Source organism: Myotis yumanensis, unplaced genomic scaffold, assembly GCF_028538775.1.
Source record: "Myotis yumanensis isolate MYYU_CA2020_CCGP unplaced genomic scaffold, mMyoYum1.0.hap1 SCAF_17, whole genome shotgun sequence".
In the NCBI taxonomy this organism is placed as follows: domain Eukaryota; kingdom Metazoa; phylum Chordata; class Mammalia; order Chiroptera; family Vespertilionidae; genus Myotis; species Myotis yumanensis.
Window position 1 is genome coordinate 41,394,705 of NW_027223768.1, and position 25,289 is coordinate 41,419,993.

At 56.6% G+C, this 25,289-nt stretch overlaps 1 protein-coding gene across 2 annotated transcripts in view; it reads right to left on the bottom strand.

Annotated features, from left to right (window-relative positions):
- Positions 1-25,289, bottom strand: part of PBX1 (PBX homeobox 1) — a 209,893-nt gene that overhangs the window by 10,731 nt on the left and 173,873 nt on the right. The window contains exons 5-9 of one of the 2 annotated variants that reach the window (XM_070397493.1): positions 24,626-24,816; positions 19,466-19,601; positions 16,044-16,203; positions 9,669-9,781; positions 8,513-8,602 (exon numbers count right to left, since the gene is read on the bottom strand). In XM_070397493.1, the coding sequence (XP_070253594.1) occupies positions 8,513-8,602; positions 9,669-9,781; positions 16,044-16,203; positions 19,466-19,601; positions 24,626-24,816 (690 nt within the window). The remainder of the gene's footprint in view (positions 1-8,512; positions 8,603-9,668; positions 9,782-16,043; positions 16,204-19,465; positions 19,602-24,625; positions 24,817-25,289) is intronic. The other variant, XM_070397494.1, reaches the window with a different exon arrangement.

Below are 25,289 nucleotides of genomic sequence, written 5' to 3' on the forward strand. Positions count from 1 at the left end.
GCTCCGTCGACTCCATTTTCAGAAATGTATCCAAGGAGTAACAGAAAGCATGCACCTAATTCCCTTAACTATGATGTTTGCCACAGAATTATTAAAATTGTAAAAAGAAAGCAGCTTCAGTGTCCGCAGTAGAGACTGATTAAATAAACTAGGGGCATTCCCTATAACAGGTTCCTTATGTAGTTACTAAAGTTATGTTTGACATGTTTAATGTTATGAAAAACACTCGTAATGTATTTTTAGTAAAATAAGTAGGTTACAAAATGACATTTTTTATATGATCACGTTTCCACATGCATCACACACACGGAGGCTGCTGAGAAAAGAGTTAGCAGTCCTTTCCTTCCGTGTGATTCCTGCACACCCCAGATGTTCCACATCACATGTTAGCCTGTAACATTTAAACAAAGCATGTGAAGGAGAGTCCGCAGCTAATGTAGGTCTCGGTGTGTCTGAGATGCCCTGGCAACCCCAGAGCTGTGGGCGAGGACCAGTCCCTGCTGCCTCAGTTCCGGGAGAGCAGCTGCCGGACCCGCCCAGCATGGGAGTCAGCAAGGGATTCCCAGCTCTCTCCAGCATACAGGGGCCTGGAAGAGTTAAATGGTTGTTGTCCCTTTAAAGTGTAAAGGAAACCGCTCCACATAGCCCTTAGCTTAACGGAGATGGGAGTTGCCTGGGGATAGGCAGTAGATCTTTTATGTCCCTGCCCTCACGTCCAATGGTTACTACAAGTCCAAGCAAATTCCCGCTGAACAAATGAGCGAGTGAAGGAATGGCTGTGGACCAAGCTCACGGCCACTGCGACAGCACCTGTCCCAGAAAAAGAGTGAGGAAGAGAAGGAAGAAGACACCACTGCTCCGGTCCCTGAATACACACCCACAGGTTTCTGGTGGGAGTTGGCTAGGGTTAGAGGGTACAAGGTTTAGATAAGGTGGGGTTCAAATATGGGTATCAGTCTGTGAAAAACGAAAAAAAAAGGGAAGAAAAAATCATTCTTTTGTGGGAAAGACTCCCCAAATAACAAAAATGAAAAATAAGCCTTTGGAGGCAGGCAGACAATTCAGCCACAAGTCAGCCACAGCCTGCCTGCTGGTTAGGAAGGAAGGGAGAGGGGAGGGAGGGAGGGCGGGAAGGCGGGAGGAGAAGGAAGACCTCTTGACAAAGGTTAGAGTAGACTCCTTTCAAAAAGTATGCATTAAGCACCTACTATGTATCAGGCCTGGTTACAAAACCAGGACGCTTGTCATCAGAACTAGGGCTTGGAGAGGAAGTAAGAGCAAGAATCCGGGAACCCTACGCAGGCGTGGTCTGCAGGACCTGGGAGGTGCTGAGTGAGCAGGGCTGTGGCGGGACTGCCCCTGCCCGAGGCACTGGACAGGAATTCTCTGGCTGGAACACTGTAACTGCTGGGAATGGCCTCCAGGAACGGAGCGCTCCCAACAGGCGGGAGAACCGCCAGGCGCTTCTGCACAGTGTCCAGACAGGAAGGTCCTGCGGGTCCTCGGGGCTGGCCCACAGCACACGGGGCGGGAGACCACGTCTGCAGGTCTGTCTCACGAGCTTCCATCTTGTTGTTATCGTTCTGATGCCTCCTAACTTTCTTGTTTACATTTTAAAACCGACCTAATTGTGTTATTAAACTTGAATTACATAAGTTAATGCGTATAAACTGCCTAGCACAGGGGACCAAGTCAGTAAGTGTTAGTTATTAATGCAATTATTAAACGTCGTTTGAGCCTGTTAATTTTCTATCCATATTTTTAATTGTTCTTTAATTTCCTGCTTTACGGCACTTGCTGTTTATTGCTGCTCGGTCTGTTGTATAATCTCTGCCAGTACGTTCTCCGAGGCCGGGGTTTACCACGCGCCCGCGCTGCTTTTCTGTTTGTATCGTTCTCCGTAGTATTTGTGCACTTCCTCTCGCCATGTCCGGGCGTGCTATCCTTCTCCTGCCATCTTCATCCTCCACCGGCTTGTAGTTTAATCGTATATTATTTCTTCCTACTTCTCTATTTTTCTTATTTCCTAGCTCTTTCAAATTTAATTTGCCATTACTTTTCTATTTTCTATTTCTTTGTCTAACTCTGGTTCACATGTATTATCTTTGCAGTCTGCAGCAGTAACGCTCTCACTCAGTGAAGAGAGCTGACAAGGGGGCGGCAGGATGGCAGTCCTGGCCCGGCTGCGACTGGCCCTGCTCAGCCTCCTGGAGGCTCGGAGCGCCTGCTGCCTCCAGAGCCTCTCCAATACTGTCTAGTCCAGTGGTCGGCAAACTGAGGCTCGGCAAACCACGGCTCACAAGCCACATGCAGCTCTTTGGCCCCTTCAGTGTGGCTCTTCCACAAAATACCGACTTCTGCGCATGGGCCACGAAGTTTCAATTGCACTGTACATGCGCGCCCACACGTGGTATTTTGTGGAAGAGCCACACTGAAGGGGCCAAAAAGCCGCATGTGGCTCGCAAGACATGGTTTGCCAACCACGGGTCTAGTCTATTAAATAGGCAAAACTGGACTCTTCTCCCACTTGGCCATCCCCCGAATTTTTGTTGTTGTTGTATTTGGTTAATCCTCACCCGAATCCATTGATTTTTTAGAGAGAGTGGAAGGGAGGGAGGGGGAGAGAGAAAAAGGGGGAAGAGAGAGGGAAACATCATGTGAGAGAGACACATCGATTGGTTGCCTTCTGTACGCACCCCAAGTGGGGCCGGGGATGGAGGCTGTAACCCAGGTATATGCCCTTGACCATGAATTGAATCTGCAACCCCTCAACGCACAGTCAATGCTCTAACCATGCCCCGCAGGCCAGGGCGGTCCCAGAGTTTTAAAAAAGGTAACCTGTGCTGCTATTTGGCACCTAGATTCCTGGAACAGTCTTGCCACCTGTGGTAATGACCTGCCAAGTCTCTCACGGAGACACTGGACCTAAGGTCGGCCCTGCTGCACCTGACCACTGGGCCCAGCTTAGGCTTGAGAAGTTATTGGGTTCGATGAATTAGTGGCTGACTGAGCTGACCATTGCTAGTAACAGATGTAGGCATTTATATATTTCCTGGAGGACCAATGCACGAATTCGTGCCAGGGGTTTGGCCCCCGCCACCGCGGTGGCCACCTCTGCCTCAGCCCCCTCCCACCACACTTTCAGCCCTCACCCGCTGCGACTTAATCTGGAAGGTCATGCAGAAGGACATCCGGTCTAATTAGCATATTATGCTTTTATTATTATAGATATCTTAAATCCTCCCTCCATATTATTTCAGTGTTTAGAGCACATTATATGCTAATCTGAGCTAACCTCTTGTACACAGTTAATTTTTAATAAAGAGTTAGGTTTTTATGAGGAAACACATACTTAAGCAGAAAGCAGTGGGTTTTCTATGTTCTGTGTGAGGATGGCGCTGTTCCCACGCGGTGGCCAGCTCCCTGACACCATTGCTCTGCCGTTGGTGGCCACTAAAGGACTGTCGGGGCACTGGAACCGCTCTGCCCAACACGGCAGCCACCAGCCCCATGAAGCTGATTTGTACATCAACTCATTCACTTTAGGTACAAATGGAAATTCATTGTCTTGGCCACACTCGCCACGTCTCAGGTGCCCACCAGCCTCATGTGGCGAACGGCGCGTGTGGGACAGCAGTGACCAGAGTTCCCACCCGTGGCAGGACCTTCAGACCTCACGTGCCAGGGAAAGGGGCTTGTGGTGCTGCCACTTGCAAAATCTATGAGGAAAGGCAGTGCCAGCGCCTGCTTGTAATGAACACATGCATTTTCAGTTGACAGGGATCAGATATAAGTCCTCTTACAAGGGCCACTCCCCAGGTGCTTTCAAAATAATATGACCTTGACTCCTGGGTGATGTGGTCCTTCCTGGGGGAGGCGCAGGGCCTGCACTAGGCACCTCCCACCTGCCGGCTGCTGCCTCGGGCTTGTGGGGCTGAGGCCTCCACGTTCCAGGTGCTGCAGCCAGGCGCTCAGGAGCATGCGGAGGAGCAGGCGTCTCTTCACTTCCTTCCTCCTCTGGTACTTGTCCCAGATGCAGGTCGGTCCTGCCTTCTGCTTATTCTCTCAGATGGACAGTGTGTAGAGATCTAAATATTAATATTCAGGAATGTGGAAAAGAATCGTCCCCAATTCAAATCAAGCCAGAGATAAGTAGAGTTTAAAAACTACGCTTGACTTTTCCTAAGAAAGAGGTCCATTATTTCATCCAAAGTCGAGCTTACGGGAGAACCAGGCCCTCCTTCTGAGGAGGCGAGAGGCCTCTTCGGAAATCAGTGCTGACGGCCCCGCATTAAATCTAGTCTATTCGCTTACTGTTTCCTGAGTGTAGAGGAACGGAGCGACCCCGGGAACGAGCTGCCCTTTGGAGGTTGCGAACGATTTCTTTATAGAGCAGAAGGCAGGACCGACTTGAGCGGCAAAACTGACGCGATCCTGTCCCAGGGGCAGTTCTAGTCCCGGACCTGGCAGACAGGACGGAACCACCCCGTCAGAAAGGCCGCCGAGTGGCTACCCGGTGGGAGCCCACAGGCGGTGCTCTGGGACAGGCGGAGCCGGAGGCTCAAGGGAGGGCCTCACAGCGTCACCATCCCCTTCCCACGGTTAATGCAGATTTGAATCTTATTCCCAGAGAGCATGCATTGGCCAAAAAGCTTAGAAACCTTTTACAAAAAACAAGACTGAAGAACCTTTTAAAATTAAAAAGAGAGTATTGTGGATTAGTAAACATTTAAAATAAAAATCATTACTAGATACTTCACAGCTGAATGGAAAAGCCTCTGGTCGTGAAATCCTGAGTGGTGAGCTGGCCACACCGACCGGCACCCAAGGCCACTGGGCCAGGTGTGGGGGCCGTGGTGGGTCTCAGGCTGAACGCACGGAGGCGGCAATGGAGAGGCGCCGAGGTCCCGGGCAGGGAAGGCCAGCGTTCAGGGACCCGCGGGAGAAAGAAGCGAGAGGCCCGGACAGCGACTAGGAAATACACAGCCGTCCAGATAACGCTCTATTTCTAACCTCGCGGTGACGGGATGGAGAGGGCGGTGTGAGCGGCAGGCGCCTGGAGTCTCGCCCGTGACTCCCCGCCACCCCCACCCAGCTCGGTCGCCCTTGTCGTGGGCACAAAGCAGGCCAGGTGTCAGGTCCCGTCAGTGCTAACGAGGGGCCCGGGGTAGCTCTATCCCTGGAAGCACACCTCCCCCTCAGGACAGCCAGTGACACCGTCACCGCCTCGCGGGGAACACCCCCTGTGAACACCCTTGCCCACGAGGAGAAAGAGGCCAATGAGCACGTTATCCCTGTAACGCTGCCGACGGCACCCCAGGGGACCGGGACGCCCGGCCAGGGCCTCTCCCACCCACAGTCTCTTCCCTCCGGCAGCCCTGGAGGCATCAGGGTGCAACCACCACCCATCTTCTAGAGGAGGCTCCACGCCTCCCTGGACACACATGCGGGCCGACCCCTGACTCCAGATGGAGGTCTCGGGCCGCCCCTGGGCCCCCTTGCCCCTCAGTCTCACTCAGGGCAGGTGGTGTGGCTTCACGGATTTACACGGACACTGGCTGTAACACATGGGAGCTGCGAAGCGCCAGGGGAGCGAGGAGGCTGCCCAGAAAGCGTCCTGCTCGGATGAAACACGGCCAGGGCCCAGCTGGGCTCCAGCGCCGCCGGGCTGCGGGCGTTTATTGCATTTCTTGGCTGGAACCTTTCATTCCTGTCCTGTCTCTTCTGGTCTCCCTCCCTCTCTGTCTCCCTTCCTTCTCCTGGCAGCCACAGCCCCATGCTGCGTGCACACACACATACCCACCACATGAACACACACAACATGTGCACACACACAGTGTACACACTCACACAACACATGCACAACACATGCATGCACACAACACACACAACACACACACACAAGGACACACAACACACACAACACAGATATTCACACAACACACACAAAACACACACATGAGGACACATACATACAATGCACACAAGAACAACACAAGGACACATGCACAACACATGCACACACACATGCACACACACAAGGACACACCCAACACACGCACACACACACCACAAACACACACACAATACACACACAACACAGACACACAAGGACACAGTCACACACAAAGGGCACACACACGAGGACACACTCACACACACAAGGACACACACACACACACAAAGGGCACACACACGAGGACACACTCACACACACAAGGACACACACACACACAAGGATACACTCACACACAAAGGGCACACACACAAGGACACACACACACAAGGACACACTCACACACAAGGATACACTCACACACAAAGGGCACACACACAAGGACACACACACACAAGGACACACTCACACACACACAATACATGCACACACACGGACACATACACATCCCAGCTCATCCCACCACTAAAAAGTCATCTCACCCTCACAAGCTTGGTCTCGGCAGGTGGCACAATTTAAAACTGACATGGAGGGAACACCCTGTCGGGCCAGCCTTTGATTCATCCACCGCACATTAAACCAGGAACAAAATAAACAAGTTCACAGGGAGCGAACGGGAGGCTCTTTCAAGCTGCGTTTTGAAGCCGTGTCTGCGCGGCTTGTGCAATCAGACGTGATTGTCTGCACATGTTCGGTTACGACACTCCAGACACGGTGCCCAGCCCACAGGGTGACGTCCGAGCCCGTGCTCCCCGCTTAGGAAAGATGCCAACGCGGCTGCCCGCCGTTTCCTGCCCCGGCACGCAGACGCCTCGGCTCCTTTGTGAGCGCGCCACACTCTCATCCCCATCACACAGAGCAAAGCTCTTTCTGGAAAACCCTGTGTCAGGAAGTGGGTGAATGCATATGGCCTGGAGCCCCCCCGCCACCCCAGCACTTAGCTCATCTGGAACCCATTTCCGAGCCCACACTTCTCCCCACGGATGGGTGGTTTCTGGGGGGGCACTGGCGACTCACCAGGTCTTACGGGAATAGCAATTCGCATGAGCACCAGAGGACGAGGGTCTTCGACTGCCCAGAGCCCACGAGGGTCAGCTCTGACTCCCTGCCCGCTTTGAACTCAGACCGAGACGGCCCATCCCGTTGGCGTGGCTGCTGCCTCTGGGCTGCCCCCAGCGGCCCCGACCCTCTAGTGCAGCGGTTCTCAACCTGTGGGTCGCGACGCTTTGGGGGTCGAACGACCCTTTCACAGGGGTCGCCTAAGACCATCGGAAAACATATATAATTACATATTGTTTTTGTGATTGATCACTATGCTTTAATTATGTTCAATTTGTAACAATGAAAATACATCCTGCATATCAGATATTTACATTACGATTCATAACAGTAGCAAAATTACAGTTATGAAGTAGCAACGAAAATAATTTTATGGTTGGGGGTCACCACAACATGAGGAACTGTATTAAAGGGTCTCGGCATTAGGAAGGTTGGGAACCACTGCTCTAGTGGATCATTGGTGGTGAGCCCAGACTCTCGGGACAGAACGTCCGAGCCAGCACGTGCTTCCGCTCTCCTCTTGTCCCGGCTGACTCCTCGCCCTCGCACCCAGGCCTCCTCTGACGGAGCAGCTGGGGTTCCCTGGTCCGCAGTCCATGCCACTGGCCACCACGGAGCGGAGGGCCCCGTCACCTCCATGGCAGACGAGACACCCCAGTCAGTACAGCGAGGATGACCTGTCATGCCTCTTTCCCTCCCTCCCTCCCTCCTTCCCTCCCTTCCTCCCTCCCTCCCTCCCTTCCTTCCTTCCTTCCCCAGTTTAGTCTAATCATCCCAACGAAACAACAGAGACCATCCCCACCCGCCCAGCACAGGCTCGGCCAGCGGGGCCCCCGCCTCGGGGCTCCAGGCCCAGGACCCTCAGCTGTCCCAGCTTGCTGTCACCGCTGTGAGGGAGCGGACGGCTGATCTGAGGAATCGAGTTGGATTGCTGTCCCAAATCTACACTCGGCTCTCCTTGTGTCTGTCTGATCGATTTCACTCTGTGCGACACAGCTTGTCGCTATGGATTTTCATGCTGGTCGGGAGCCGCGGGGACCCAAGGGCCAGTGGATGAGACTCAGCACCCTCCCGTGCCTCTGCCAACCGCGCCTCTCTGTTGATGGCTTTTTAATCGGCCTCCAACGGGTCGGAGACAGGGTTCTCTTTCAGACCACACACCTGATGCGATGGACACCGGCTACCAGCTTTGCTCCCGTTCCCAGGTGGCCTCGGCAACCTTCCCACCCTGTCGTCGGTCACCTGTTCAGCTCTCCCCGCAGAGGAGGCATATGGCCGCAGGTGCCTGCCAACGCTGATTGTGTCTGGCAGCCCCGGACGCCAGGGGCCCGCTTGACCCCACCCCAGCGCCTCTGTTTTGTGGTCAGAATGCTGCCGACGGCGACACCGATAAAGACACGAGAAACTAAGCTCAGCTGAGTCCCACTAAGTGTCACTGTGAGCCCAGTAGCTGTGAAATAATTGGCAGGGAGAGAACGGAGGAGTTTGTGTCCTTACACTGATGCCCTGGGGACTGTACATCTGACTGGCCGCCAGTCCGTCACTGTATCCTCCTGTCTGGCTGATAACATGGCGAAGGGTATCCACCTGCGGGAGGAACGAGAGAGGAGGTTAGTCAGGGCACTACCGCTCGGCACGCCAGGCCCGCACCATCGCTCGGAGACGCTCCTCCGGGGGTCCAGGAGGAGGAGGCTGGCTCCTCTCTAAGCCAACAACCCAGTCTCCCCTCAAGCTCCGTGAGGCGACAGGAATACGGTAACAGAAAGGGGGCCCCACTGAGCTTCCAGGAAGCTGCATGAGGCGGGGGGGGGGGGGGGGGGGGCACCACGGGAGAGGGAGGACTGCCCCCCACATCTCCGTGCAGCTTCTCCCCGGCTGGAGTCCCATAGAGGGCACCCGGCCAGCCACCGCCCGAGAGCAGGTGTGGCTGGCACGCATCTGTCTGAGGACACATGATGGCCAGCGCTGCGACCTGGCCAAGGTGTGACCGTATCTCCTCACACGTGACCCAGGCACTTCCTGAGTGAGGGCTGGAGCGCCCGCCCGTGGTCTATTCTGGGCGCGCTGTGCTTCCTGGCCACGTGCTGATGACACGGGTGGGCGTGGCTGGTAAAGTCTGGGCCGTCCTGACCCAGAGCCCCCCACCGCCCCTCACCCATCAGGGATGGGAGGGTGAGCTGCCAGGGGCCCTGGGCTACACCACACGCTTCACTTTTGCTTCCCAGCATGGACTTGGACTTGGCACCAGAACGGGTCCCTGGACCCGCAGGAAGGCTGCCTCTCAGGACTCACCTCTGTGTCGGGCAGATACCGAGTGGAAACCCGGCGTGAGAGGGAGACCGGAGAGCGAGCCGATGCCCGAGCAGCCCCTCCGACCCGGGCAGTGAGCACAGAGGGCTGACTCCCCTCGCTCCTGCCCCGCCTTCCCAGTGTGACTGACAAGCCAGAGCCAAATGCATTCACCAAGTGTGGACGAGACTCCCCCCGACAATGGTTGTCCGTTTCGGTTTGGTTTGGTTGTTGCTAAGGTTTGTTTCTACATGTCCCTCTTTCTGGACAGAAGCGGGAAGTGCCAGCACGTCCAGGAAGTGCCCACACGACCGAGGGCTCTGGGCTCCAGGTGCCCCCTGCCGGCACAGTGGCTGGTCCCTACCTGTGACTGCACGTTGGCTCCAACCTGGGCCCCTTGGTAAGAATCCCCATTGAGTGACTGCACGCTCATGAACAAATCTCCAGAGTTTGACATGTTAAAAGAGCTGGAAGAACCTGGAAAGGAAAGGATGAGGCACCTGAATCACAGAAAGGAAAAGGCTCCGCCCGCAACTGACAGCGAGAGGAAGAGCAACATGCAAAGCAACCCCCAAACGAAACTGCACCCAAACCCCTCCCACGCCTGGTTAGTAGCATGGAGAACAGAGCAGACAGAGGTGCAGGGGTCCTCGTGCGGCGGAGCCACAGTGGGCAGGCGCCCAGGCCGGGCCCCGTAGCAGCTCCCAGCTGGGGGAGAGGCCGCACATTCTTGTCCGCTCATCTAGTGGGTCTGGGGCAGTCCCAGGCCTAAGGCCTCTCTCCCCGCCCCTGGGGTCTAGGGTTAGCCAGGGGACCGCACGCGGGAAAACGCGGGCTGGTCCACACCACGGTCGCCCCCGCCGGAGCGCACGAGCTGGGCAGCTGCGTCCGAATGCGCGGCTGTCAGCCCACCTGCCTGCACTGGGCAGCGCGGGGAGGGGTGCGGGAAGCAGTGCCCTCGCGGGCTGGACCCAGGTGTGACTCCACTGACATTGCTGATTTCTAGAAAGCAGGTGAAGCTCCTTGCTGGGTGGCAAACAGCCCAAGAAGCCTCCGGGGTGGGGAAAACGTGTGAGAATGAGCTACCCTCCCCTGCTACCTGCCGCTATGGAGGAAGAGGAAGCAGGGTTAATGGGCCAGGAACGGGCGAGCATGCGTGAGTATGGAGTGCTGATAACAATAGTAATAATAGCTCAGGGCCCGCAGGGGCGCAGTAAGCATCTGCCCAGAGATGGAGCCTTTCCCTGGAGTTTGCCTGGAGGTCCATCCTGGCCCCACCCCGGCTCCCCTGGGAAAAGCTACCCTCACAACCTAAATACCAGGTGTGGGAAGCTTAGGATTACTCTGAAGGCAGCGTGCAGCTCAGCGCATTAGGAAAGGAAGCCCGACGTGCAAGGTGTGGTTAAGTCATGACGTTAGCCTGGAAGAGGAGACGCAGGGCCAGGTCCTTCCACTCTGTCCTTTCCAGCCAGACGCTCTGGAGTCGCCCAACAAGGATTCCTGCCTGAGCTCGGGCTCCTTCCTGGCTCTGCAGGAGCGACCTGCCTCCCGCAGGAGGGCTCCGCCACGCGGGTGGGGCTCCGGTTCTCTCCTGGAGGAGGCCTTCTAGCAGTGCCTCCTACGCTAACTAGCTGTCCTAGCCTCACGCTTCAAGAGCCATGAGAGGAAGCAAGGTGAGCTGAGCACGACCGGCCTGGGACAGCCTCGAGATGGAAAGAGCGTCTCTCTGGGCTCTTCGGGACGCTCCTCAACACGCAAGGACCCAGCTATTTTGCTGCATGAGCTGATTCGCGCTCGCTCCCTTCTGATGGGAAACAGGAAGTTCCTTCTTTGGGGGTGGGCGCCCTGACACTGCCTGGAGAACGCTGGCCTTGCCACAGCTCTGCACACACCCTGTGTCGCCTGGCACATTTCTCTGTGTAGCTCGTCCCAAAGAAATGAGAAAAGATGGGTCTTAGGCAAAATAGGCAACAAAGGCCCAAGGTCTGTGCGGTTCCGGCTCTGGCTCCCAACTGGGGTGATGCCCAGGGCCCCAGTCAGCCTCCCGGTGACCTGTCACTCCCAGGCCTCCAAGCCCTCGATATTTCCCTCTTGAATCTTCCTTTTAATCCCAGAAATAGAAGCGAAATAATGAAAGCCACTTTCCCGTAAGTGTGACAACATGCACTCCCATGCCAATGCCATCAGCACCCAGGACCGGCTGCTCTGAGAACCAACTGGAGTCGCTCATAGGCTCTCGGCGCTCCCAGGAGCGCGCAGTCTGAGCGCAGGGGTGCGACCCTTCCCAGTCAAATAGCAGGAACACTACCCTCCAGATGCTGGCTGGTGGCACACACACCGAGAACCGGGAGAACCCCAAGGCGTACCCAACGCCAGGGAATGTGGCATCCCTGACCACGAAGGCCGGGATGTGCCAGTTACAAGGTTACGCCGCCATCAACACACGATGTCAGAAATATACGAGCACAGAGTAATGGTAACTGTGCCTGGGCATCACAGACACACAGAGGACGGGCGCAGGGCAAGGGCTCGGAGCAGTAACTGCGGGCTCCCGTGTGCGGGGCTGTCTCCTGCACGTGGGTAACACAACCAGGGCTCCCGACCCTGATGTGTATCTGGAGGCGGCGACTGCACTCAGGGACAGACGGTCACACCACCATCTAAGCAACCGAAGACAGGTCCTTCCTCCTGCGCGGGAGCCCGGAGGGAGCGGGAGGGGCACAGCTCACGGCCGGCTCCGCGGTGCCGTGGCCTTCCCATTCCATGGAAGCATCTGCTTGTCAGTCACAGGGACCTTACCTGTGGGCGGCAGTAACATCACCACCAATTAGTCCAGCAGCTGCGCACGTGCTGGCCAGCCCACAGGCTCAGACTGGACTTGGGGAGGGGCGGGGTTCCAGCTGCCACCCCGACATTCGGGGCTCGTATGGAGCTACACTGCCTGAAGGAGACCGAGAGGGAGCTTGGGTCCCCGTGGGCGCCACGCGTTGGCGCAGGCAGACGTGTGAGTGCGGGGGTCCCGGAGACTGCACGTCTAGAGCCTTCAGGACACGTACATTTGTGCAGGAAAAAGAAAACCAATCGACTTCATCACCCAAAAAAGAGAATGCTAATGATGAAATCTCCATGCTGCACGGGGTTTCCGGCTCCGGCACCGCTGCCCTCTTGGCCCCAGTCTTCCGGTGGGAACGTGTTACGGACTTGTACGGCAGAATGATCACCCACGTGCCTGGCCTCTCCACCCTCCCAAACGGGGGCAGCGCCAAGTGCCTGCAGACAGTCCCGCGTGTCCCCGGGACGCAAGCTCCCCGCTGAGCGCGGTGACAGGATAGACGTGCTGTCCTCCCGGAGGAGCTCAGCGTGGGGAGGAGCCCTGCGCGTTCTCTCCACTGCGTCTGTGTGAAGTAGCGGCGGGGAGGTCGGCCTCTGTTTGCAGACAGAGGAGGGGCCCCCCGTCAGGCCCCACACCAGGGGCGGCTCGAGGAAGGCTGAGTGTCTCTGCCGGCTTCTCTGTTCTCCATGTCTCCTCCTCCTCCCAATTCGAACTCCCTTCTACTTCCTGCTCAGGGGAAAGGTTAGGGATCCCCACGGCAGGTGTGGGTGGAGGTTCTGAGCCCCAATCCCGAGAGGCTGTGTTGTTCTCCACTGAGATGTGAAGGGGAGGAACACAGGAAGCGAGGACACAACAGAACCACCAGCTGGGCAGAGTCTTCCACTTGGTCTTGGAACACAAATGACAAGGATTCTGGGGGTTCCTGGGCCTGCCAGTCACCCTCCCTGGGCTCGTGGCCTTCTCTCAGGAAGCCAGGGTCCAGGCTTTGATGTGACAATCCTCCACCAACCCCCAAAGCAGAGGCCTCCTATTTCCAGGAGGAATGCGAACATGAACCAGGGCTCCTACTAAGTGAACGGGGCCGGAGGGCGGCCTGCCACGTGGGGCCTGCCGCTGCCCTTGGCACATCCCTGCCGCTGAGCAGAAAGGCTGACACCTGGGCGTGCCTCGCTGGTCACAGATCCGGATCCCATGCTAATGTAGGTGCTGCCACCGTGGACACTGGCAAAGCACAGCCCATTTCTTCTCTCCTGGACGCGAAAACGTCCTCCAAGCTTCCCAGAAGACAATCCTCCCTCCCCAAAGGGCCCCCTTTATCCGAGATCAACACTTCCTGTGATCTCATCAACCATGAGTCGTGGGGACTGTCCCTCAAGGTCTTCCCAGAAGAATTTTGGACCCAGGGCTATAATTACTACTTCAATGGGCCCCCATTTTTGCATTCTGTTTTTGTTTTACATTTTCTTTCTTCCTTTTATTCTTCCTCTTTGCTGCATCCATTTTGCCAACTCTGCTGGTACAAAATATGACATTTGCCAAGCATGCTCACTAATCTCTAGGTGCTCACTAATCCGCCCCAGGTCCCAGTTTTAAGTGATTTTTATGAAATATGCTTAAGGAAACAGACGTGCATCTGTCAGCCAACAGGGATACTCAGAAGCGGCTGCATAGCGGGAGGAAGAGCAGCTCTGGAGGGAGCCTCGGGGAGCCGTGCTGGCCCGGCGGCCGCCTTGCAGGAGGAACTCGGATTTACAGCGAGCAAACCTCCGACACCGCTCCCGCCTCGACAGGGACCAGAACGATCCCGGCTTCCGGAGCAGGAGGCTTCCAACTCAGCCAAACACAGTTCCAGATTCCCTTTTGTTTAAACTTGCCGTCTGCTTTCACGGTCACTTATGCTTTACTCATCGCAGAGCTGACACAGCATTAGAAACAGCCTGTGACGGCTCGGCCACGTCCGCGTTCTGCCTTGCCCTGTGGGCGATGTGGGCTGCGCAGAGAGCCCAAGAGCGCAGACAAGCCGCCCGTGTCTCCTGTTGACGCGTGTCCTTTAGGAGTCCCGCTGCTGCACACACCGCACATTCCCTTTTCTCTGCTTTAGAGAAAGCGCACGCAGGGCTCCTCTACACGTTATTTCCAACGACTTCAGAACAACTGGAGGGCTTGGCTCAGGTTTCCCGAAATCATTCACTTTGTGCTCAGAATAGTCACATGAAGTTGGAGCCACCAGAAACACTTCTCAGGAAACTGTAATCAGTGACATTCCTAGAGGCCAGAGGCTCCTCCCACCCAGGCAGGGGTGCGTGCTGCCTGCTCTCTCTTCCCTCCCTCAGGGAGGAGGAACAGTCACGGAGTAGTGATGAGGGGAGTCTGCAGGGCCCGTCGGTCCGAGGACGCGCCATGCATCACGCCGCCATCTGCGGGGCAGATCTACGGGAGAGGAAAGCCGTTTCCACCTCTGCTTTGCGTTATGATAACCTTTGCGGAGTGCGGAGTGGGCTTTGCTGACAAACTGTCCTTCTCTTAAAGAGGCCGAGAACCGCCTGCTCGCGGTGCACGCCCACCGGGTCGCTGGGTCTGACACGCTCCATCACGGGCCAATGGGGCAGGAGGAAGCTCTGGTTCTTAACCTGTTGGCCTCGATCCTCAGTCTTACACAACAATGGGGAGAAGGAAACACACAGAACCTCCACAGCACGTACGCTCCGCGCCCCCTCCTGGGGTGCTGGGAGAAACAGCTGGGCAGATGCTGCGCCTCCCCACGCCAGTCTGCAGAGCCCAGGCCCCTCCATAGTGGGTTCCATTTAAAGAAAGGGCACAGCCCCGAGATGTGGAGAACCTTATGGCAATAGATCTGTGCGTCCAGGGGCCTCGTGTCTCCAAGAACAACCGCCACAGCTGGGAGGGGGACCTTAGTGGACAAGCAAGCTTTGGAGTCAGAGATACCATGTGCCCCCAGAAAGGCTGGGCATTAGTTTTCAATATTAAGAGCTCACATATTTAAATGTGCGACTCTTTAAAATTGGAGGCATCGATTTTCTCACATGTGCACCCCAGCCATGGGGTAAACTGCCATAATCTAAGGTCAAACTAATTTCATTAGGAAAATTTCTGGTTTTTCCCTTAGGAAAAAAGCACCAACATATCCTCCACAGCACACAAACACTAAGGTTACAGTTTATGCATTCTGACTATGTTTTCTCCGCAGGGGGAAGTGCAGACTGGATGAGAGACAGCACACCCCAAAACATAAGTTGTGAGCCTAAACTCTGGTGCATAAAACCAGGAACACAGCACAGGACTGAGCATAACGTGAAGACTGAATCCTGAATCATCTGAATCAATGACTGGCAATTTCCTTTTGTAGTTTACATACAGAAACCCAACAAAATAAAATGGCAAAGAAGAACAACTACCAGAGGTATAGAGATATTACAGTCTGACTGCAGAACCGAACACCCACCGAGATGTTGGCTGGAAGAGTGAGTGTTCACACGTGGAGCCGTGCTCGTAGGCGACCCAGCCAGTATGTGATGCAGCAAAGGGACAAGTGTCAAGTTCCATGAAACGGACCCAGGGCTAGGACCCGGGACCATGTCCACGTACCCACGTAGCCATCGAGCTTCCTCCCGGCATCTCTGAAGGGGGAACGTGGCGTCACCTCCTCAAAACCAACCGATTTACCGTAAACAGACACACCTGTGCTCACCTCCAGGCAAGCCCTTCGTGAAAACAGCGGAACACATCACTCTTTGGAAATGAAAGGGAAACCCCTCAGGGGCACTGACACCAAAGGACACGCAGATTCATAAACCGAGAAACCTGAAGGTTTGAAGGAAACCCCGATGCAGAAAAAGCAAGTATAAACACGGAGCCCAGCCCCACCAAATCAAAGAGGAAACTAACCAGCCGAGTTGGGAGTTGAGGGTGAGTTAGCCTGGCTTCCGTGGGCTGACACATTCGTGGCAGTGACAGCCGTTTTGGCGGCATAAATATTGGCTTCCTCTTGAAATTTACCTATGTTCTTCTTGTACCGGATTCGCTTATTTCCAAACCAGTTTGATACCTAGAGCGTGTGAGAGAAGAAGAGAAGGTTAGCATTTCCTCCTCCACACGGGGCCATTGTGAGGGGGAGGGGAAGCCGGAGAGGTGGGTGCGGGGATTCTCCAGCTAAGATTTCACAACCTTGAGGAAAAGGTCTGAAGTTAGAGTCGAGAGCAGCAACGGTATAACACGAGACTCTCTCGCTGAACACAACACAATTCACACAACCACAGCGACACAAACTCCCCAGGAGGAGCCACTCTTTAAACCAGGACCCTCTCAGGCCGGGCAAGCGTCCGGAATTTGCTGACCTGTTAAGTATGACACTAAAACAAAATGCTTTTAAAAAATAAGTGTAGTTTTGGCCCTGGCTGGTGTGGCTCAGTTGGTTGAGCGTGTCCTGGGCACTGAGAGGTCGCCGGTTGGATTCCTGGTTAGGGTACATGCCTGGGTTTGGGGCTCCATCTCTAGTAGGGGGCAACTGATCAATGATTCTCTCATCAATGTTTCTCTCTCCCTCTCTCTCTCTAAAATAAAATAAAAACATATTTTTAAAAAATTAAAATAAAATAAAGAACAATGAGTGCAGTGTTGGCAAGAATTTTCTTTGTCATAGCAATGCTGACGCTGACTTTGGGCAATAAACATACACTGACCTTTAAATATCCATGTAAACCTAGGTCAACAATGATGGGTGAAATGCAGACTCTTCGGGGTTAGGTAACTTTCATGTGGACTGGGTGCTTAGCCGTGGTGCTAAGACCGTGTCAGCATCCGTGGGGTCAGGCCCACAGGCTTCGCTGTGTGTGCCAGGCCACCCGCTCGACCTGGGGAGAAACTGGGGCTCCAGGCTCCCGCGTGCAAGCCAACACTCGGAATAAGCCTGGTTCCCGTTCGCTGTGAATTCAGTCCCTTGGCAAGGTTCACAGCAGCTGTCCCGGCCTCTGCCAGACACAATTGGGGCAGCGCCCGCGAGCCTCCCTCCCCGATCCCGGCCTAGGAAGGCGCGTGTATGCCCCAGATTCCAGATGTGACTTAGCACTGAAATGCCGGGGCTTACGTAACACAAAGCGGACGCTGTGCCTGGCGGGGGCGGGCGGTGCTCCTGCACCTCGGCACACACAGCGTCTGTGCCGAAGGCGGACAAAGGGAATTCTTGCAAACGACACCGACTTTAGAATATGTGAGCGAGATTCAGTCTCACACGCTGACCCCCGTTGCTCTGCGCAGTGGGTGATACAGCAGAAACGCCAAGGCTCTGCTTAAAAATCAAACTCAGAGGAGGGCATGGCTGGGTCGTTCTCTGACGCTGTGCAGTCCCCCCCAATCCCTGTTCTCCCTGGACAACGCCCCACCCCATGAGCATCAACGTAGCTGGGCTGCGTTTTGACTGCTGGTGGGACAGGGAGCGGAAGGAGAGGGCTCCTTGGAGGGCCTGGGTGAGCTGAGAAACGGGGGATGATGGTAGTTTGGGGGACTTCTGAGGAAGAAAGGACACGCCTGAGGGATGGTGAAATCAGCTACAAGCGAGAAAACAGGAGAAGGAAGAGGTGCAGGGGGACATGTTGGGGACAGTTCCCTTTTAGGAGAAAACAGCCAAACGGGAGGGAAGGTGCCAGCTCTGTCCGGAATGCCTGGTGGCCCACCAGGGGCTGTCGCATGCCCTGGGCGACACATAGAACCCGTGTCTCATTAATGACCTCACTGCTCAGCATCATGGCCTGAGGTCTGACAGGCAGTCCCGGGCCGGTGGAGCCCTAGCTCCTCTGGAGAGACTTGGAGGGCACGGTGAACCTACGACGCCCCCAGAGCCCGTGGGCACAGCATGGAGAGTCCCCGTGAAGCTGGCGCCCCGGGGGAGCAGGTATGTCTGCGGCCGTGAATGTGGACGAGGTCCCTCAGCATGCAGAACAGTGCTCGCCAAGCCAAGGGCATGGGGAGCTGCTGAACAGACTCCCTCCTCCCTGCCCCTGAGGTTTTGATTCAGGATTGTGAGGGGCCATTGTTAAGGAAGAAGGGAGGGAGGGAGGAAGGGAGGGAGGCAGGGCCCTGGCTGGGCATCAGGGACCTGGTCCACAGCTGGCGCCACCACACACCTAGCAAAGGCGGAAAAGTCACTTCTCCTTCCTCGTGGACCACGGGTCTAGGCTCAGAGGACAATGGGTGAGGCCCAGACAGAGGGCCCCCGCCCCCGCCCCTGGGGTGGTGCTTCCTGGGATTTTGGGACTGGAAATGACCTTCCACTGGGTCAGCGGCTAAGGAAGGTGGAGCTGCAAAGGGGTTGATCTTCCCACCTTATCTTCCTGGAAGGTGTTGCTAACGCTGCTGCAAAATCACACAGCTTGTTGGGGAGCCCCTGGCAAGCTCGTCATTGGGGTCCCGTGTTGAAACTATACTCTGGCCAGGCCTAATTCTGCTGGGCTCATCGCAGGCTGATGGGAGTGCGCCCTGCAGGGAGTACCAGGAGCCAGGACTCGGTTCAACAAAGTACAGCTGCGCAGCTTGTTCAAGAGGACAGGCAGCTGTCTAGCGAACTCCACAATACCGCAATACATCAATCCCCCACCCCACCCCACCCCCACCCGCCATGGAGACCCATTTGGGTCTCTTGCACGTGAGATAATGCCGAGGAAGTCTTTCTGTGGTAGATCTCAGACTCTCCCTCCTGGTCCCAGCTAGAGATCAGTGTGGAATCCGAGGTTCCAACTGAGCGAGAAGTTGGCACGGACCCTCTTACGTATGAATGTTGCCTCCTCTCCTTCTCACACGAATGCTGAAGACTCGAGTCTGTGAACATACTGCATCTTGCCCTGACAACGGACACCAGTCACATCATGGCTCTCTGGGGGAGGGGCACTCGGAGATGTGTGCGACCACTCCAGTGCACACCGGGCCGTTAGTTCCCCACACCCTAGTCAGTGAGCGCAGAGAGAAGAAACGTCTGTCCCTTTCACGTGACAGTTGGTCCCCTGGCTGTGGAGTTCCTGGGTGGGGCAGAAAGTGGGCTAAGGCATGGGCTGTGTCTGAGAAACTACAGGAGAACTTTCCTTGAAAGCTCCTCCGTGTTGGAGGCAGCGGGCTGTCGGTGGGAGGAACCCGAGCCCTGGTTTCAACAGCCCTCCACTGGGTCTTTGGTTCCAGCTGGTCCTTGGCCAGTTCCCCAGGCCCTGGCCCGAAGCTCCCTATTCACACAGCGCAGGCTGACCCTGCTGTCTTAGGGCTTCAGCTGCTAGAGCCTGCAGGCCCCGGGGCTGCCCCCAGGCGCAGGCTGAGCCGGGCCTCACCTGGGACACGGTGATGCCGCACTTCTTGGCCAGCTCCTCTTTGGCTTCCTCACTGGGGTAAGGGTTGCTGAGATGGGAATAGAAATATTCATTCAGGATTTCCGTCGCCTGCTTGTTGAAATTCCGTCTCTTCCGCCTGCACGGGAGAAAGGGAGCAAACGAGACACAAAAACGAGTTCACACCAAATTCACACCAACAGGGAGAGAAGGGGTCCACTGGGAGAAGACAGGACTGTGCCAAGGGGCCGGCTGCCACAGCCATCACACACCCACTTGCGAGACACCCACTGTGCCCGGAAGAGGGCCTGGCGAGGCAGAAGGACCGAGGGCTTGCCCTCCCGGCCCCGGAGCGAAGCGGCATCTCCAGGTAAGAACAGCCCTACATGGCAGATCAGATGCCTGCTGCCTGCTTTCATGCACACACAGGTGGCTGAGCCCAAGACCACTTTTTGAATAAAAGCATTTTTCTGCCTTTTAAAAAAAAGTGCTAATTGAACTAATTTAAAGTGAGAATTCCTTCACTGCCTCCTCCAGGAAGGCCTTGTGTGGGGACACCGCGCACTGCAGACGCTGGTCGTCGCCCCACCCCCGAGTGGGGGCCTCCTTCTTTAAAATAAAATTAGCTCACTTGCCTTTCTTGCTTCTATCAAAAGCTTTTCCTTATGGACAAGATGCCCAGAACGTCCCTGGTTGTGCCAGGATAGAGTTTCCCAATTTAGCCAACAGAAAGCACGGACCACCGTGCTAGACAGGAAATTCAGCTAATATTGTGTTTTCCGGTCCCGCGTGGATTAATTAACACGATGAAGTGCCTGATTTTACCGGGTGAGCACCATCTGTCCACAGGTATGAGCCACATCTGTCCAGACACTGCAAGACGAGTCGCTCTCCCCGATCACGCTGGGTTTCTGGGTCACCAGCATCAGAACTGGGCAGTTGAGTTAAAAACCCAACTGAAAAGTAGGCAAGTGTCTGAAGCTCCCGTGTGACGGGGTCTCGGGGGGAGCCCGAGCTGCCTCGGTACCAAGCTTGTCCGCGCATCACCTCTGGCTTCCTCTGGGCCTGGAGAGAGTTGTTCGGGGCCTGGGCGCTGCGCCCCGAACGCTGCCCTGATGGGGAGAGCCTTGCTCCTGTGGGGGCAGTCTCCCGGGAGGCCTCACCGCCTGGTGGGCCTGCTTCCCCACTCCTTCCCGGCTGTGTCAGCCTAGGCCACACAGCTAGGCCGGCGAAACCCCGGGGCCAGGATTTGTCAGGATTTAAGAAACTTAGCGGAAGTGACACACTTCCCAGGATAGGTGCAGGGACGCAGACACCGGGCTACTCGCTTTGGCTTTAAGTGTTATCAGCTCGCGAACCAGGCCATTCAAACCTCTGAGAGTCGGTCTTTAGACTTTGATTTTAAGAAATATGGATGTGGATGAATTATTCCCGGATAAATGCAGCATATTAGAGAAAAAACTCCTTGAATCTGACAGATTTTATTGTGGGACACGTAGGCATTGTGGACTTACGTTGCTAAGCACCATACATGCTGTCCCCTGCCCTAACCTAACCCCTAACCCAACCCTAACCCTAACCCTACCCCTACCCCTACCCCTACCCCTAACACCACCCCTGACTCTACCCCTAATGCTGACCTGAGCCCGAGCCCTGCAGTGCCCTGGTCCTGGATACAGGACACAGCTCTGGCTTTCCAGGGGGGCCATCCTGTCCCTGGTGCCCATTGCCCCCAATCCTACCCATGTTTACACAACTTCACCCAGCCACACCACATGCGCCCCGTCCCCCAAAGACACTCCTGGCTTCCACACTCTGCCTTCCCACCCGCCGTGCCTTTCTCAGCAGCATGTGCACAGGTGTATGTCTCCCAACTGCCGGGCGGTCCCCACGGGGAGGGGCTGTCCCGTGCTCATCTAAAACCCGAGTGCCAGCCCACAGTGAGCACTCAGGCCGCGCTGTGTGGCTGCTGGAGGGCGCTGTCCATGGCTCCTGCCACGCTGACCTCACGCTTCTCTGAGACTCAGGCCTGTGCCCACCCTGACTCCCTCCTGGCCACTCGGGGTTGGCAGTTGTGTCCCAGGAGTTCACGTGTCTAAGAGCCTCTGTGCCATGAGATGAGGTCCCTGAAGGCTGGGCCCATGCACGCCTTTTTCATCTTTGTTGTTCCAGTGCTAGCTCAGCATCTGGACTCTATTCGGTGAACAAATCCATCTCTACCGAGCCCTTCTGAGCGCCTCCCTCCCGGTCCTTCCTCTTCCATGGCCCCATCGCTGTTCCCTTTCTGCAGCCCCTCTATCGGGCGAGGCGCACACAGCACTTCTCACCATGGTTACCTTCTTGCTGTTCTCACCAGCAAAAGGTTATGGAAAAAGGCAAATTGTTGCCAGACAATCATTAAGAGCAGCGGTCACCAACCTTTTGGACCTCACGGACCACCAGTCCAACATAAATACCGCCAGTTGGCGACCGCTGATTAAGGGGGTTTATAAGTCCTCTCTCTTTTAACTGCAAAGAAAAGGAGTAGAGTTTGGATTCTGAGCGCTAGCCTGCTAGGTCTCTGTGCTGGCACCTTGCCCGTAAACCGCTTTAATCTCCACACTTGCACAGCACGAGGCTTGGTGCATGGCATGAGATGATGAACATTGAATGAATGGGTGAATTAATGAATGAGTGGAATTTTTAAGCCGCCATTTTCTGGCTCAGTTAAGCCAACGTAAGGCAGAGGAAAAGGAAATGACTTGCATGGACGAAACCTGGGCAGAGCTCAGGGAAAGAGGGGGAGGCGGGTTCTACGGAGCCCGTGGGGACCCGCACTCACAGCTCCTGGGAGCGGGGGGTGGGGGGTAAGGGGGGGGACACTGAGAGCAGCGCAGGCTCTGGTCCTCGGGTGGGAGTCCAAGGAGAGGGGGCACTGGGCTAACGCTTGCCATGGCGGGACCCCCTTGCCGGCCGTGCGGGCCGCCTGTTGGGGGGGCGGCTCCCAGAGCCTGGACCTGCCCCAGAGCTGTGGGAACTGAACTCTGCCCCATGGAGACAGTTTGGAAGAGGCCCTGGGCCTCAGGTGAGTCCGGCTTTGGCCGGCACCTGGGTCACAGCTTTGCGAGCCCAGGCAGCAGGGACGGTGAGGCACTGTTTTAGCGGCTAAGTTTGTGGCTGGTATAGGAGACAACTGGGAGTGAACACAGGGGTGTGCACAGCACAGCAGGAACATGTGCATCTACATGTGTGGTGACCTAGCACACATGCATCCCCTTTGCGTGTTACCCCTCCCCGTTACCCCTCGCTCTCTGCTGAGCCCCCGCAGCCTGGCCCGCGGCAGCGGGGAGGGGCCATGACTGCCCGGCAGGCGCCGCACACTATATTTGTGCTCAGAAAGCCATTGGCTTGGCCCTGGATGGCGTTGGGGGTTATATTCTTTCACTGACACCAAATATACCCTGAGAATAAGCGCCAAGAACGACTGGCTCAGCTGTGCTCACTGGGACCGTGGCTCAGAGGCCGTGATTCAGAGGTCGCACCCCAAGCAGGAACGAAGCTCCCTGGAAGGGATGGTCTCGGGCCACAGGAAATGGTCAGCGTGGAGGCCATGGGAGCCGAGGCCCTGGCTGTGCGTCCGACCGCGGCCCGGATGCAGCAGGGACAGTCTGGGCGCCGGCCTGCCCCCTTCTCCCCGCCTCCTTTCTTGAAAAGAACTCACTCTGGGTCCAACTTTTCTTTTTTTCAGTATCTGCCAACATAAATACCAACTCCAGCATTTTAACTCGGGGTGTTGCCATGGGGATGGCAGAGTGGCGGCTGCACTCAGGGAGGGACCGGAGGCCGCCCGTCACTTGCAGGCCGCCCTTCGAGGAAGAGCCTGCGTGAGAGAAGCCAGGCTGGCGGCCTTGGAGGAGGGGGACGCAGGGTCCTGCCTCGGGGACCCCCCTCCCCGCTCATCGGCACGCCCAGCCAGGAAAAGCCATCTTCAGTTTCACTCTCTCTTGGCTATTCCGCCGGCCCAGAGGCAGGCTGCTGGCTGGCGTTCTCACGCTACGCTCCAGGGGGGCCCACAACACACCGAACAACAGGGAGTGAGGGGATGCCGGGCCTGTGGGTGGCAAAGGCCACGATGGAGCAGAGAGAAACACACGATTCCAGGGGAGACAAATGCAGAGAGAGCAGCCAGCCTGTCTGAAAAAGCCATGACCGTGAAACGGTGCACCCCTGATACATCTGTTTAATGATAAAAATCGGAGAGTGGGATTGTCTTCAGAAAATGGCACAAGGAAGGTGACTCCGCCTTCGTGGGAGATGCCCCTGGGGACGAGGTGCAGCCAGAGAGGCAGGCTCTCCGAGGGGCGTCTGCGAGATCACACGGGTGCCGGAGAAGTCCAGCACTGCCCGAACCCTCTGGTCTGGGGAGGAGGGGCTGAGAGCCATGGCTTGTCATCTGTTCTCAGGTTCGGTCTTAAAGGGCCTTTGTATCCATGGTTTCAACTGAATTCTTTGAACTCACACGAGGCCCTGAGCAGCAATCCCAAAGAAAACATGGAACCTGAGCCAAGGTTCGGCCCCTGTGCACCAGCCCTCGCTCCCTGTGCCCCCGGGACCGTGTCTCGCCGTCTGTTCTCCTAACCTCAGCCCGGAGCGTGGCAGTGGCGATCGGCCTGCACACGGCCCGGAGCGGGTCCCAGCTCTCAAACGGAACTGCCTTTCCAGGGAACGTGTCGGGCTGCGTGCTAGTGAGACCCTATAAAGACGGGCCCACAGAGGAGGTCCCCACCCCGGCCGGGCGCTCAGTGGGTTAGAGCGTTGTCTCCCATACACCAAGGTTGTGGGTTCCATCCCCAGTCAGGGCACATACAGAATCAACTAATGAATCGACTATGAATGCAAAAATGGGTGGAACAACAAGCCGGTCTCTCTTTCTCTTTCAAATCAATAAATTTTAAAAAGGAGGCCCCCGTACTAGGAAAAAGCCCTGCCTTTGCTGTCCCCATAGCCACGTCGTCCTTGCTCCGGAATGGACGTGCCCCTCCAGCCCCACGCTTCCTGCAGCTCTGGCCACAGTGGCCTCCCTGGCCCACGCCCTTCCTCGGCTCCCTGGGGAAACCCGGGCCTGGAGCGGCCGCAGCCCCAGCCCCCTGGACGCTCCCAGAGGCCGGGCGGAGGGCGACTCACCGCGCGTCCAGGAACCGGGAGCGCAGGATCATGACGGCCTCGCACGTGCTCTGCTTGAGCTGCATCTGGATGGAGCTGAACTTGCGGTGGATGATGCTCACCATCCGCTCGATCTCCTTCGGGGAGATGGGCCTGGTCCGGCTCTGCTCACGCAGCAGGTTCATCACGTGGGTGGTGAACTCATTGCAGGCCTGCGGGGACAGGACACGCGGTGAGGGCCGGCGAGCGTGCGGCGCCCGGGATGTGGGTGCAGGGACCCACAGGGCATTGCAGGCCTGCGGGGACAGGACACGCGGTGAGGGCCGGCGGGCGTGCGGCGCCCGGGATGTGGGTGCAGGGACCCACAGGGCATTGCAGGCCTGCGGGGACAGGACACGCGGTGAGGGCCGGCGGGCAAGCGGCGCCCGGGATGTGGGTGCAGCGACCCACAGGGCATTGCAGGCCTGCGGGGACAGGACACGCGGTGAGGGCCGGCGGGCGTGCGGCGCCCGGGATGTGGGTGCAGGGACCCACAGGGCATTGCAGGCCTGCGGGGACAGGACACGCAGTGAGGGCTGGCGGGCGTGCGGCGCCCGGGATGTGGGTGCAGCGACCCACAGGGCGTTAGTGGCATTCTGTCAAGTCGGAGGCACAGACCAAGTGACGGCCTGATGCTAACCTTGGG